The sequence below is a fragment of the Palaemon carinicauda genome, chromosome 2 (assembly GCF_036898095.1).
Source record: "Palaemon carinicauda isolate YSFRI2023 chromosome 2, ASM3689809v2, whole genome shotgun sequence".
Classification (NCBI taxonomy): domain Eukaryota; kingdom Metazoa; phylum Arthropoda; class Malacostraca; order Decapoda; family Palaemonidae; genus Palaemon; species Palaemon carinicauda.
The window spans coordinates 195,908,118-195,924,180 of NC_090726.1; the positions used below are offsets into that span (position 1 = coordinate 195,908,118).

General features: G+C 44.7%; 1 protein-coding gene and 1 long non-coding RNA gene across 2 annotated transcripts in view; one reads left to right on the forward strand and one right to left on the reverse strand.

Annotated features, from left to right (window-relative positions):
- Window positions 1–5,231, forward strand: part of LOC137629431 (polycystin-1-like protein 2) — a 137,846-nt gene extending 132,615 nt beyond the window's left edge. Inside the window, exon 40 of the mRNA XM_068360679.1 lies at window positions 4,246–5,231. Coding sequence (XP_068216780.1) covers window positions 4,246–4,410 — 165 coding nt within the window. The 3' untranslated portion in view covers window positions 4,411–5,231. The remainder of the gene's footprint in view (window positions 1–4,245) is intronic.
- The window catches only part of LOC137629436 (uncharacterized), a 41,820-nt gene that overhangs the window by 25,077 nt on the left and 680 nt on the right, over window positions 1–16,063 (reverse strand). The window lies entirely within an intron of this gene.

A 16,063-nucleotide genomic window follows, 5' to 3' on the forward strand; every position in this document is an offset into this window, starting at 1 on the left:
GCTGCTCTGAAAAGGTACCTCCCTGCTTGTTGATGTAAGCCACTACCGTGGTGTTGTCGCTCATCACCACCACGGAGTGACCCGCTAGGTACTGTTGGAACTGTTGAAGTGCCAGGAATACGGCCTTCATTTCTAGCAGATTTATGTGGAGGCACTGTTCTGATTCTGACCAGTGGCCTGAGGTCCTGTGGTTCAGAACATGGGTCCCCCACCCTTTCTTTGAGGCGTCCGAGAACAGCATCAAATCCGGGGGGAGGACGAGAAGATCCACTCCCTTTCGTAGGTTCTCGTCTGTCACCCACCACTGAAGGTCCGTCCGTTCCGCAGGACCCATAGGGACCAAGACGTCCGGGGAATCGTGTCCCTGATTTCACCGGGACTTGAGTCGCCATTGCAGGGATCTCATCCTGAGGCGACCGTTTGGAACTAGACGGGCCAGGGAAGAAAGGTGACCGAGGAGACGTAACCACGATTGGGCTGGGAGTTCTCGTCTGAGGAAAGGATCTGCGACCCTCCTCAGCCTTGCTATCCTGTCGTCTGATGGGAAGGCTTTGTGGAGATTGGTGTCCAAGATCATGCCTAGATATACCAGTCGCTGAGTTGGAAGCAGAGAAGACTTCTCGAGATTTACCATGATCCCTAGATCTTGGCAAAGTCCCAGAAGCTTGTCTCGGTGTTGAAGAAGGGTAGACTCCGAGTCTGCCAGGATCAGCCAGTCGTCCAGATAACGGAGGAGACGGATGCCGATCCTGTGAGCCCACGAAGAAATCAGGGTGAACACCTGTGGTGCTGTGGAGAGACCGAAACACAGCACCTTGAACTGGTAGATCTTGTTGTCTAGGCTGAATTTCAAGTACTTCCTGGAAGACGGATGGACTGGGATCTGGAAGTACCCGTCCTTCAGGTCCAGTGTACACATGAAGTATTGTGGTCTCACTGCAAGTCTGACCGTGTCCGCCGTCTCCATGCTGAACGGGGTTTGTTTGACAAACATGTTCAGAGCTGAGAGGTCGATGACTGGTCTCCAGCCTCCAGACGCCTTCCTTACAAGAATGAGTTGACTGAAGAAGCCTGGGGAACCGTCGACGACGACCTGGAGAGCGCCCTTCTTTAACATGGTCTCGACTTCTGCCCGTAGGGCTCGCCCCCTTGCCGATCCCATGGCAAAGGAGCTCAACGACACTGGATCCGCTGTCAGGGGAGGTAGAGATGTTGTGAACGGGACACGATATCCCTGACTGATTACAGAAATCGTCCAGGAATCGGCCCCGAGTTGCTGCCACCTGATTGCGCAACTTTGTAGGCATCCCCCCACTGGTGGACATGCAGGGGGATTGCCAATCCTAGCGTTTGAGGCCTCGGCCACTCCCTCTAGGATTTTTCCCTCCCCTGGAGGACTTTTTGCCTTTCTTGTCTTTGACAGGAAAGGGCTTCGACACCGTTACCTTTGCTGCCACTGCCGGTTTCGTCGTCTTGGACGGGCGAGGTTGTTGAGGTGCTGGAGGTTTATAGGGCTTTGATGTAAGAGCCCTATGTAGGAGAGAGTCCTGGTTGGACTTCCTCCACCTCTCAGCTGCCTGTTCGAACTCTTTAGGCTCAAACAGATTCTTTCCCAAACTGGAAGAATGTCTGAGCCTGCTGACCTCGACGGCTGGGACCTTCGTGTGGAACCGTTTTGCCACCGCATCATGTTGTTTCAGAATGGAATTGGTCCACAAGTTCGAGACTTGGTGGGCCAGAAACTCAATGGTGCGGGTGCCCGAAAGGAGGAAGGTCTCCAGGGCCTTCCTGGTGCTCTCCTTAGAAAGTTGGTTCCTGGACCTATCCGGAGTTCTCCCCCTCCTCCTGCGGGAGCGCTGATCTGCGCTTGCGGGAGCGCTGATCTGCTCTTGCGGCGGCCCGGGGGGGCGTTGTTGTTGTTGTTATTGAAGATGACAACCTGGAGGCTCTCGTTCCTGGAGGCTCTTGTTCCTGTAGCCTCGCGCGGGGGCTCACGCTGGGAATCGCGCTGGGGGATTTTCCCTGGTTCGCGCGGGCGAACGTTCGGGCACGCAGAAATGATGGCGAGGGTGGGCGCTGGCGTGTAGAGGAGCGATGGCGCGCAGGGGAGCAACTGCGCACAGGCGAGGGAGCGTGTGGGCGCGCAATCTGACGAAAGCAGAGGGTGCGCAGAAGGGTGTGCAAGCGCTTGCACGCGCGGAGGTGATTGCTCGCGCGCGCATGGGCGCGCAGGATCTCCATGAGCTCTAAAAGGCGTGCACGCACGCGCAGGGGAAATACCCTTAGCGCGTGGGTGCGCAGGAGGGCGCACAGCAGGAGCTGGAACAGGTGCGCGCACAGGCGCGGGCTGACGAGCAGGCGAGGTCCGAAGGGGCGTAGGAGATCGCTGACGGGAAGGAGAAGAAAGATTCTTCCCTCCTGTGCCCAGATCCGGAGATCGTGGCGCGCAGGCGAATGCTGGAGCGTAGGTGAAGAGCGCTGGCGAGCAGGAGATCGTGGGCGCGCATCAGGATAAGGGTGCGCAGTTGTGCGCTGGCGAGCAGAAGATCGCTGGCGCGCAGGAGAGCGCTGGCGAGGAGAAGATCGCTGGCGCGCAGGTGAGCGCTGACGCGTAGTCTCAGCAACAAAGAGATCGCTGGCGCGTTGTCCCTGGAACAGGAGGTCGCTGAAGTGATGTCTCAGGAACAGCAGGCTAGCGCTTGCACGCAATTGCGCATGGGCGCGTAGGAGAACGTTGGCGCGCAGGGGATACCTGCCGCTCAAGAGACTTACACACACTGTGAGAAACCCCCTTTTGCCCTGAAGGGACCGATGCCCGTTGGATAACGGGGTGCATGGGCGCCCACAGCACGTCAGCGGCCAGGAACGGAGACGGGAGGTCAGCAGGTCTGGCAGGCGAAGGAGATCGTGAACGATCTGCAAAGAGGTCCAGGGATGCAGCTGCAACGGTAGGAGCACGGCGAGGAGGATCCTCCGCGGGGGACTGCGAAGGCAAAGAACCGCCTCCTAACTCCCTTGTGGGGAGAAGGAAGGCCTCTACGCCGAAGAGGAGGGCGAGCTTTCCGTCTGATACGTCCTCTGGGGGCAGCAGGCAGACCATCGTCAGTCCTCCTTAGAGGAGTCTCTGTTAGTGAATTCCCCTGAGGGGGAGAATCACCTACAGGAGAGACCGTTGGACTTAGTTCCTACCTCGAAGGATGTTCGGAGCGGGGAACTAAGCCTTCAGCTACATCAGGAACCATAGCAGGGGTTTGACCTAACTCGTCGGAAGCCCCTGCCACAACAACGTCGACGATAGACAGAGGATCAACCTCTGCTACCGTCGGCGACTGTTTGACAGCAGCCCCCAACCTGATTATGTCAAACAGGGCTTCCTTGGAGGGCAAACCCTGAAGCAACAAGGAAGCCCAAAGCTGTAACAAATCATTGTTAGACACATTATCAGAAATATCCTCCCCCGGGGGAGGAGGAGGAGCTGCCTCGCTATGGGAGGCAACTCCCTCTCCCGAACCCCAAGGTTGGTGAACGTGAGTACTTCCTACGCTACCATTCGACGGCCCCTCGGAAGAGACCGATCGAGTGGGAGCTTCTGAGGAGGTTCTGGTTACGGAAGAAGAGTCCTTGGGATTTTCTCTCTTCAGGGAAACCCCTGAAGGAGAAATATCCCATTTGGACTTCTTCCGGCGCCGGGAAAACCTCTCCCACTGGAAGGTAGACCACTCCCTACACTCACCACATACTCTATTCCTATCACACCGTTGACCCCTACAAAAAGGACATAAGGTGTGAGGGTCCGTGTCGACCGCCGACATATAAGTACCACAAGGGGGGTCAGAAAAGCCGGGACACTTCTGCATGGTAGAGGCCAACTTCCAAACACACTGTATAAAAGAAAAAAGCAAAAACAAAGATCAAAGGCTGTCAAAGTAAGCGAGGGTGGGAGCAGACACGTCTGATCGTCACCCGAGCCAAAAGCAAAGTGAGCTATCACAGGTGTGTGAGGGGGGGGAGGGATAGCAAGCTACTCCTCCCTACCCCCTCGCTATTTGTAAACCCTCGTTACAATTCTAATGGCTCTTCATTTCAGCTACGCCGAAAGTAATACCCATATTAAATAGCGTGGTTGGTATTTCAGTTACGGAACAAACTGTATTTATAATTATAAAGGTACATTTTCCCATTAAACTTATTACCTCAATAAGCTTTGAGCTACACATAATTAAAAAGATGATTTTCTCATTTTAGCAAAACCGGGATCAATCAGCACTTGGACCTCATTCAGGAAAAGCAAGAACATCGCAGGGGTGGCATGGTGCCACAAACAGTGATAATCTAGTTAGTACATTTAAGAATGTCCCTAAAACTGCATCTCAAAAGACTAACTCAATCGCTGAACTTAGTGACCTATAAACTACAGTACAATATAGTTTCATGACATCTGCACAACTTTTTTTTATCAGTCTCCCAAACACTTCAAGAGTATATACAGGATCTTAAGTTATATTGATTATGAGAAACAGCCATTGAAAAATCCTCCATGTATTATAATTAATATAGATTCTTCCCATGTGTTATTTTGCGCAAAAAGACTCAAACAAGATTTATTGGTAATTACACAGTAAAAAAAAATTCTAGTGAAAGAAAGTCCTGGTTCTTCAAATGCATTACATAAAAATTAAATACAGTACTGTGATAAAATCTTACAGCACATCTTTTCACGTGCTGAAAACTGTGAATTATGATTTCATAGGATAAATACTTCAGAAAGAAAAAAAAATAATATAAAATTTCCTCAACAAACAATCATTTAAGTTCCACTCCACTGACTAGGCATTTTAACATTTGTTCCTTCTCATATATTGTGCTGTATACAGCAAATTTGTAAAAATACAGTAGTTGACCAATAAAGTCTGATTTCAAAATATAAAGTTCAACTTTTAATTTTCACAGACAAGTACAATATATATGTATGCTTTTACAGGTGGACTCATAATTTATCAGGAGAACTTTGTGCACATGCAGTTTGATTTTACAATGTAAAATATTAGATTTATAGACTAAACAAAAATCTCTCTTTAAACTCATGAATGAACTGATATGTTACCGATTACTGATTATGGAAGAAAAATTCTTTAGATAATATAGAGAACATTTGAAGTACTGCATGTTAAATCAAGTTATTGCATAATGGATATAATGTACTAAATTACATGTGAACCTGTAAAAATAAATAAATTTCAAATCCTAATTGTTTCAATTTTCTACCTACAGATTACCTCTCTAACAGCACGATCTTTTATAAATTATATCATTCCCTATCCTTTTGAATTGGAAAAATACAGACAAACTCAAGCTTGAGTACCATATATTGGAATTACATTTGTATGTCGGTGGCACATGTAGTAATAAAGAGTGTAAATTTACCTTTAGTAAACCAGTTGCAAATCCTGCATTTAAAGTTTTACTTCTAATAGCATTAACGATGGGCTCAAGGGAGGAGATTAAATCATAATCTAGATGTTAAATAACCGATTCGTCATATTTAAACCAGAACGTTTATGAATGAATGAATGATTTAAAGTTTTCAGTCATTATGGTATAGATGGCTTCTACACCAAATGAGAACTAGAATTACAAGCCTTTGCATTTGAGATAATAATTAATTGATTCTGTCAAAGTTGAAATGAAAGAACTGATGAGATGGCTTCTACACCAAATGAGAACTAGAATTACAAGCCTTTGCATTTGAGATAATAATTAATTGATTCTGTCAAAGTTGAAATGAAAGAACTGATGTGTATAAAATGGGAATTTTTTGGTTTTAGAGGAAAACGACTATAAAATCGAGACTCCATACGTAAGTAATATAAACATCAAGTGAGTTTATAAATTTGAAATTAGTATTACTATAACTCCATTGGGTTGTGATATTTAATGCTGTAACTGTATTGAACAATAGCATATACTGTATTATTACTAATACTTGTATATAAAGAGAAATGTGCAAAAAACGGATTTAGAGCAAAGCGAAAAATTTATTTTTGAGTGAGATAGCCATGTAGTCCTTATGGAAGTTCCTATAAGGTAGCTTCCTTGGGTATATTTGACTTCGGTGATATTCCCAGAGAATTTTACCTTAAGGTATCCAGAATTCTAACTCCTGGAGCGAATATCCCTAATTAATTCTTATAGGGATACAGTATCGCATAATATCAGAGGACGTATTCTTGACACGCCACATAGCTATCTTCACCCCGAATAGCATTAACGCTTCGAGAGGGAAAAGTGGCAAGAAAACGAAAACAAAAGGAGAGCCGTTATTAAGGTACCTCTCCTTCCTGTTTCGAGTCAGTATCTGACGTCATCAACGGCGCCATCTTATTCCTTGTAGCGATATGCGAGGTGCTACAGATACTGTACTATCGGGAGGGGTTCTTAGCCCTTTTAACAAAAAGGAAGGCCGGGCCCATCAGGACGACATGGCTATCTCACCCAAAAATAGATTTTTTGCGTCGCTCAAAATCCGTTTTTTGGGCTCAGGCCATGTCGTCGTGATGGAAGTTTACCAGGGCATTACTGTACCTGTGGATTCTCATTTCGCGCCTTAACCTCAAGATAACCTTTTCCTTGGTCTATCTAGACCTAGAGTCCTATGATGTTACCGTCATACATCATTACTTCTAAACATCAACCATGTTAGTACTTCCTGCCCCCTACAGGGAAGAGTCATGATAGACTCTGAAAAGTCTCGAGGAATACATATTACCTATGGATGCCCAGCAGACAAACCGGTATAATGGTCTTGACCTATACCTTCTAAAGCAAAGTTTGTATTGGAACTTACCAATGTCTGTATGAAATACTGACACCTCCCCCGGTATACCTATTTGATTTGTGTACTGATCAAAGGTTTGTATCCGTTTAGGAACAGATGTTACATATCAGTTATCATTCCATCCAGAAGGTGATGGTCTATCCTAAATAAGGATTGACCAAATCGATGAGTGTTTGTCTACACGTAGGAACAATCTTTTAAGATTTTCTATATTATCAAATAATATCCATAGCAAAAGTTGCAATGCTCAATATATTTTTCATAAGAATGAACCTGGGCGAATAAGACGCAAAGTTCATTTTAGAACTAGTTTATTGACAAAAAAATAAATAAATAGATCAATCAACATTTACAGAAATATATAAAATGTGGATGATATAAATTACAGCATAAAGAAAAACAGTAATACTAGAAAAAACTTGTTTCATCTGAAAAGGAAACATATAAATGCCACTGAAAAATGAAAATATTAATAAATTTTCAGTAGTATCTGTCATTATTGTCTATTCACACTTGGGTAAAACGCATGGCACATATGTCACTCATTATGCTTATTTCACCTTTGTCTATGGAACAGTTCATAAAGACACCTTAGTGGCTTTTCACTTGGTATGTAGTACCGACCAGGGAATACACGCCCACCCTCAAATTAATCGTCCCAATTAATTTCACTGTTCCTCGCAGAATCAAGCAACAGGTTTAAGGACACTACCTGCTGCTACCACAGACCTCTTTAATTCCTGCTTTGTGTAATGCTTAAAAAATATCCTGGATGACTTCCAGTCAGTGTATGAGCAAAGGTGTTCAATATCCACATTATTGAAAAAATTTAGGGACGAGGCAATTTTTCTCGGATCATGACCTGCGGGTGTACTGTCCGGATCCGCTCTGCTGATAAAGTAGGTGATCTTCGCCCTTAGTTTCAGAGACAAGTTTGAACCTGAAGTTTCTCCTCTAAAAAGCTGTCCTCCCTTAAAGTCTGAAGTTCTACGAAGATAGACCTTTAAGCTCTCTACTGGGCATAAAGAGACATCTTCCTTCAGAGGGCAGATTCTCCAGGGACCCCACCTTTTGGTGGGTAGCTCATTTTTGGCAAGAAACGTTGGGTCCAGAAAAAGATTCAGTTCTCCCCCTTCCAAGAACTGAATGTGACCTTCATCTCTCGAAAGGGCCACTATTTCACTAACTCTGGCCCCCGAGGCTAGTGCAAATAGAAATATGACTTTTTGGGTCAAATCCTTCAAAGCGCACTCGTCGTTGTTCATCATAGAAGCGAAGTGAAGAACCTTATCCAGAGACCATGAAATAGGTTTCGGAGGCGCTGCAGGCCTGAGTCTAGCACAGGCCTTAGGAATCTTGTTAAAGATTTCGTTAGAGAAGTCGACCTGAAAGGCATATAGTAAAGGTCTTGTCAAGGCAGATTTACACGTCGTTATTGTGTTGGCTGCTAAACCTTGTTCATGAAGGTTAATAAAGAAAGATAAACAGAAGTCTGTCGAGATTTCTTTTGGCTTCTTTGCCTTGACAAAAGACACCCACCTCTTCCATGACGACTCATATTGTCTTCTGGTAGATTTAGATTTATATTCTTCCAAAAAGTCTATACTGTCCTTTGAGATCCCGAATCTTTTCTTTACCGCTAAGGAGAGAAAATCATGAGATGAAGGTTGCGGGTTTTCTGCGATGAAGAAAAGACAGTCGACTTCTGCACTAGCTGAGTCAAAACTGGATCCGGCAACGGCACAAACTTCAGTCGTAGTTCCAATGCCAGAGGGAACCATACGCTGTTTGGCCACTTGTGAGCCACTATCGTAGCCATCTCCTTGAATGATCTGTTTGTCGAAGACCTTCAGTAGAAGGTTGGATGGAGGGAACAGGTAAATCCTGGACCATCTGTTCCAATCGAGGGACATTGCGTCCACTGCTTCCGCTAGGGGATCCTCGTAAGGGGCCACGTAACGACATGTATCTTCTTGTTGTCGCTCGTCGCAAAGAGGTCTATCTGCAGTTTCGGGACTTAACGTAAGATGAAGGAAAACGATCCTGCATCTAGGGACTATTCTGACTCTATCGGTGTGAACCTGGATAGAGCGTCCGCCGTCATGTTGCGGAACCCTTGGAGGTGAACTGCTGATAAGTGCCATCTCTTTTTCTCCACCAAACGGAAGATGGCCATCATCACTTGGTTGATTTGAGGTGATCTCGAACCTTGGCGATTCAGGCATCTCACTATCACCTCGCTGTCCAGAACCAGTCTTATGTGGGTCGAGTGGCGAGGAGATAATTTCTTCAGTGTAAGAAGAACTGCCATGGCCTCTAGAAAGTTGATGTGAAATGTCTTGAATAAGCTGGACCAAGCTCCTTAGACTTTCCTTTGGTGAGAGTGACCTCCCCATCCTTCCTTTGAAGTGTCTGTATGGATGATGACTGAAGGTGGAGGTAGTTGAAGAAGTATCGATTTCTTCAATTGCTTGGCTTTGGACTATGGCTTGAGAAGCTTTTGCAATCGAGTCGGTAATGGTCTTTTCAGATCTCTTCGAGCATTTGATGCATATCTTCCCCAAACTCCTGTTGTATCCTTTATCTCTCTCCTGTTCGCGTCTTGATATCCATTTGGATTCCAGAAGTCTCTTGACAGATCCCGCTATCTCTTTCCTTTTCTTTAGTGGAATGGAAAGTTGATGTGACTTTAAGTCCCAGTGGATTCCCAACCACTGAAACTTTTGAGCCGGAGATAGTCGAGACTTTTTAGCATTGATCTTGAATCCTAGATGTTCCAGGAACTGGATTACTTTCTTGGAAGCCTGCATGCACTCCATCTCGGATGCTGCCTACACCAGCCAATTGTCCAGCTAGGCCACTACTTGGACACCTTTTAGGCGTAATTGATGAACGACTGCATTTGCAAGCTTCGTGAATATCCTTGGGGCTATGTTTAGCCCGAAGGGCATAACTCTAAAGGCATTAAGTCTTTGTTTTAGCTTGAACCCTATGTAGGAGGAGAGTTGACGATTGATTGGAACGTGCCAATTGGCGTCTGACAAGTCTATCGAGACAGTGTAAGCCCGTTTGGGCAACAGGGTCCTTATGTGTTGAAGTGTTAACATCCTGAACTTAGACTTTACTATGAACTTGTTGAGTGGCGACATGTCCAGAATGACTCTGAGTTTTTCTGAGTCTTTCTTGGGAACACAAAACAGCCTTCCTTGGAACTTGATGGACTTTACTCTCCGAATTACTCTTTCCTCCAAGAGTTCCCGTACATATTCTTCTTGGACGGGGGTGGAGTGTTGGAAGAATTGTGGGAATAGGGGTGGAGCGCTGTTCCAACTCCAACCCAGTCCATTCTTGATTAGGCTGTGGGCCAAGGGATCGAAGGTCCAGCGATCCCAAAATAAGTGCAGACTCCCTCCTACCGGAAGCATCTCACTTCTGCTGTAGACCTGAGGCCTTGCCTCCTTGACCGCGTCCTCCTCTGAATCCCCTTCCTCTTGAAGGGCGTCTAGAGGAACCTCTGGCTGCTCCTCTAGCTTTCGCACGAAAGGTCATTGACTGCCTTTCGAAAGCTGGGTTAAAGGCAGGATACTGAGTCGCTACTGGCTGAGGTACCAACTGGTACATAGTAGGAGGTTGTGCCACCATCTGAGGCACCGCGGTCGAAGGAAGTTGTTGTTGTTGTTGCTGTCTGTAAGGCTTGGCCGGCCGAGAGGGTAGCCTAGGCTTCTTCGTCTTCCTCTTAGATTGGGGACCCTCATCCGGGGAAGACTTTCTCTTGAGAGATAGGCCCCACTTTTGGAGAAGGTTCCTATTCTCCGTGGCAGCCTTGTCTACTACCTCTTTGACCACTTCACTCGGGAAGAGGTCCGTACCCCAAATATTGAATGAGATTAGTTTTTTGGGTTCGTATCTCACCGCAGCCGAGACGAACACGAACTCTCCACAAGCTCTCCTAGCTTTAATAAAACTATACACATCTTTGGTCACAGTGGCCAAATGGGTTTTGGCCACTACCATAAACATCTCCTGATTCTTGGGGTCACTTGCCATCGTTTCCAGAGTAGTCGGAAGGGACATAGATGCAGCAAGTCTTTCTTTTGTCTCTTGCTCCCTACGCAAGAGAAACTCAGACAGCTTTGGAAGGTCCTCACCAAACTGACGTCCGGCAATATCTGTTTCCAATTTCCCGACTGAGAAGGTAAGGTGGACGTCCTTCCAGTCTTTTTGGTCCATAGGCAAGGTCAGGGATAAAGGCTTGCACTCGTCCAACGACGGGCATGGCTTCCCTGCCTCGACTGCCTTTAAGGCTGCCTTGTACCCTTTCTCCATAAAGGGGAGGGCTCTAGTTGGAGAAGCCACAAAGGAGGGGTGCTTCTTACTCAACGCAGGTACCTTTGAGTTAGAGAACCCCCTCTCTTTCATTGAGCTAGAGAGTAAAGCCTGTGCTTTACCGTGGACAAAGACTATGACCTCCTTTGGCTCCGTTTCCTCCTTTGAGGGTGGCTCTTTCCTGAGACGGACATAGCAGTTCGGGTAAGACTCCTTGCTGGGCCAGAATTCCACCTCTTCCAGGGGACTAATCCCAGCTTCTCCGAAATGACAATTTTGCTAGTTGTCATCGGCATGTGTTCAGCATACTTCCAAGGATTTGCATCCGAACATAAGGGGAGATCCTTCATGCTGAGCTTCTTCTGGGGGCCGCGTGATGCTGCGAGTCTGCGCATCTCCAGCTTCATCGCAGCTTCCTTTTCATCATTTTTCTTCTGCATCTGTTGAATCATCTCAACAATAGAAGAAAGAGTCCTTCCCAGTTCCTCTGGGATAGCCGACAAAGTCGAGGGAATCGGTTCTGGGGCCGGAACCGATGAGACCGACACCACGTCGACCTCTTCCTCTTCGGGAGCTTGGGTCTGCTCCTCCTGACCTTCCGCGAGAAGGTCCTTCTCCGTGTACTCTGACACTTCTGACATTCTATTGTCCAGTTGGATGTCTTGTAGAGCGTCCGAGACTTCTGAATCTACCGGAATCTGGACTATAGGGATCTCTGCATGAGGCTGTGGAATCACTGCATCCTCAGATGCCCTGGGAAAAAGATAAGCCCGCATCTTCTCACTTGGAAGATAAGGCCCCATTATGTTTTTCTAAAAACCCCGTACCCAATTTCGCAGTTTTTCCATAGCTGCATCCCTTGACTCCGCCGACTTAGGGGTGTCAAATGCCTCAGTAATCAGGTTAGGACAAATGCTACATACCTGAGGGTCCCAATACCTGAGATCACCTTTGGAGATTGCGCAGGGTGCGTCCCTCCAGCACAACTCATGTCCGCAAAAGTTCTTGCTGCGGATGTTGCAAAACATACTCCCGCACTTCGGGTGGTTCTCCTGTAAAGAGAAGAGAGTCTAATGAGTATCCAGTGAAAACGTATCACAAGAATAAGTCTAAAACTTATTATTATTATTTTTCATAGGTTATGATAGTTAAGCTAGAAAGGAAAGAAGGAAAGACACATACTTGTATTTCCTGCCTAGCCAATTGCTGTGACCTCCCAATATATTAAAACTAAGGTTAATTCTAATTCTAGAAAAACCTTTGGAATTATTATCCTATAAGGATACTCCAGTGTAACTCACAACAATAATCAGAAGTTTTAATATAAGTGATTTTTAATTAAATTAAAGAAAGAACTCGCTTCCTTTAGGGTGAGTGGTTTCACAATAGGCTGTACATGACAACACAATGTATGTTGGAATAATCTTAGTGTTACAGTATACTCTATACTGTAGTTTTCTACTAGCACTATATACTATACTGTACTGCAAAATACTGGCTACTGTATATCATATACAGTACTGCTGTGCCGGCCGGCAAGTACCTGGGTTCAGTTCAAAAGTATACTACCTTTGAATTAATGGGCGGCAGATCACTGGTTTCCAAGTGCCGGCCAGCAGTTCATAATATGCCGGCAGCCGACTGCACCCCGGCTGCCGACCACTAATCGCAGTGGCCGGCAGAGCTGAAGGTGTGCAGCCAACTGCCGGCCGGCCGTGGCAGGTAATAACCTATGCCGGCCGGCAGATATTTCTAACCAGAGAACCACCACCCACCTGGCTGCCCGGGACTAGAAGGTACTAAACACTAACAAGAGAAAACAGCATGGAGGCAAGGCTGTAGCCGGCACTGCCTTACTGTCTTCCATCCAGAAAGTGAACAATTGGAAGGGGAGAATGTAACATTCAAGCTTCCATCCATCCATAACCTGCCGGGCTCTACCAGCAAACATATGAATGGTACACCAAGAGTGTTCTGAAGTTCACTCAACAGAGAATAGGCTTCTGCCGGCCAGCAGAAGTCTAGGCCAGTCCTACATCCTAACCTACACTAGGTTCGAATGTAGAACGATGGCCAAAGAATTTTGTGATGGCTAGGCCATCATCAAAGGATAGAGGGGAGGGGTGAGGGTCATACAAACTCCGTTCCAGTATGAGACTAACCCCAGTGGCTAAGAAAGCTCATCCTAGCCTAGGGTCGTCCAATATAACAAGGAGGTTGGCAGCACTTGCCATCTCCAGCAATACAAGAACGAAGTTGTGCTGTTATTTCCCCAGGCAATGGAAAATCTCATTCTTCAACCTAAAGATAACAGAACAGGACTAGTCTGCTAAACCACCTAAAGAAGGAATCATCTCATACAGAAACCTTCAGATGTGGCCTAGGGAGGTCTAGCCTCCTATATCTGTAGCCTAACCTAGCAAAGGAATCTCATTCGTTCTGCCAAGCAGCTACAGACCCCAGACAGAATACTCTGATGTTCTGACCGAGCCCAAACCAGTCACTCTGGTTGCAGGATCAAGACAAAACCAGCCCAGTAAAGTTTTACCTGAATACTATTCAGTCAAAACCCACTAGGGTTAAGCCTAGGCTAAATCAGAGGGAAAAAAGGGATTGATCTTAGACCTCCAGAGGAGAAAAGAACAATTGGGGAGTGTGCGAAAGTATACTAAAGCCCCATAGGCTACTAGCCTAGGCGCGGTGAGAATCGATTACCACAATCACCGAAACTCTCTAGTAGTGTACAATCTTGGAAGAGGAAATATTCAACAATATCTTACATGTATAAAATATACCTATAGCTTCAATAAAATTATCACACTAGGAAAACTCTTATATCATGCATGAAAGTACTAAAAGCAAAACACCTAGGCTACTAAGCCTAGCGTAAGCGAGGATTGGTTACCTAAATCGCCAAAACTGATAAATACTAACGGCAAAATATAAAGAATTCCAGTAGGAAGGCTAAATAGCTAAATTTATTAAAGCATTAGGACCGGGAACGTCGCTCTGGATAACTAAATGACACATGCATAGCGAGCGACAGCGTCCATGACGGCTCCGGTAGGCAACAGCTGTTGTTTACGTTAATTTCACTTTTGATTTAATTCAAAACGACAAGAGCTTACACTTATACATAGTAAAGATAATACTCAACTTTCCAGAGGCAGAAGAGGCTGGAGAAAGCATCATAACGTTGAATAAAATCCAAAATTACGAGAGAACACAAGGGAATCACCGAGCAATAGAGCAACACTATAAGGAATAAGATGGCGCCATTGATGACGTCGGATACAATACTGACTCGAAACGGGAAGGAGAGGTACCTTAATAACGGCTCTCCTTTTGTTTTTGTTTGCTTGCCACTTTTCCCTCTCGAAGCGTTAATGCTATTCGGGGTGAAGATAGCTATGTGGCGTGTCAAGAATACGTCCTCTGATATTATGCGATATCCCTATAAGAATTAATTAGGGATATTCGCTCCAGGATTTAGAATTCTGGATACCTTAAGGTAAAATTCTCTGGGAATATCACCGTAGTCAAATATACCCAAGGAAGCTACCTGATAGGAACTTCCATCACAACAACATGCCCTGAGCCCAAAAATATATATATTTTTTGTGTAATAGAGTCTACAGGAAAATGATGAAAGAAGAAGAATGGCAGGCATAGTAAAGTGTACAAGATAAGGTAATGTGTACATTAGGAAACATATAGCCTACAAGTACAAAAAAAGTTCATGTTATAAAATTACCAAAAAAATCACTTAAAGGATCATGCTCATAGCAAAGAAGAGACTCATAGTTTCATGTAAAATAAAGAAGTTGGAAAGGTTTGCAATTAAGAGGCTCAAGAGGAAATACACCAGAAAGGTTACATTTTCAAAGTACACATGGATGGTATTAAGGAAATTCTCCAGAGGGGGAAGGGGGCGTTATGAGAGAAAACTATAATAGTTTAGTATTAGAGCAGAACACTTAATACAGTTTAAGTTTGTCACATTTCCTAAAATGTAGCACTCAATGAGTTCAAGAGATTATGATCAGGAATACTGTATAGACAAATATAAGCTGCTTTTTTAATCCAATTGACTCCTTACTTCAGTCATTTGGAAAATGCACTCATGTTACTTTTAGAAGTGTATTAATTATTATTATTACTAGCTAAGCTACGATCCTAGCTACAAAGCAAGATGCTATAAGCCTAAGGGCTCCAACAGGGAAAAATAGCCAGCGAGGAAAGGAAATAAATAAACAATAAAAGAAGTAATGAACAATTAAAATAGAATATTTTAAAAACATTAACGACATTAGAACAGATATTTCATATATAAGCTATAAAAAGACTTATGTCGGCCTGTTCAACATGAAAACATTTGCTGCAAGTTTTAACTTTTGAAGTTCTACCGATTCAACCACCCGAATAGGAAGATCATTCCACAACTTGGTCACAGCTGGAATAAAACTTCTAGAATACTGTATAGTATTGAGCCTTATGATGGAAAAGGTCAGACTATTAGAATAAACTGCATGCCTAGTATTAAGAACAGTATGGAACTGTCCAGGAAGATCTAAATGTAAAAGATGGTGGGAATTATAAAAAAAAATCTTATGCAACATGCATAATGAACTAATTTATTAATTTATTAATATATAAATCAGGAATAAGAAATTTAATAGACCGTAAGTTTCTGTTCAACATTTTAAGATGAGAATCAGCAGCTGAGGACCAGACACGAGAACAATACTCGAAACAAGGTAGAATGAAAAAATTAAAATACTTCTTAAGAATAGTTTGATCACAGATGATCTTAAAAAACTTCCTCAATAAGGCAATTTTTTGTGCAATGGAAAAAGAGACAGACCTAATGTGTTTCTCATAAGTAAATTTGCTGTCGAGAAT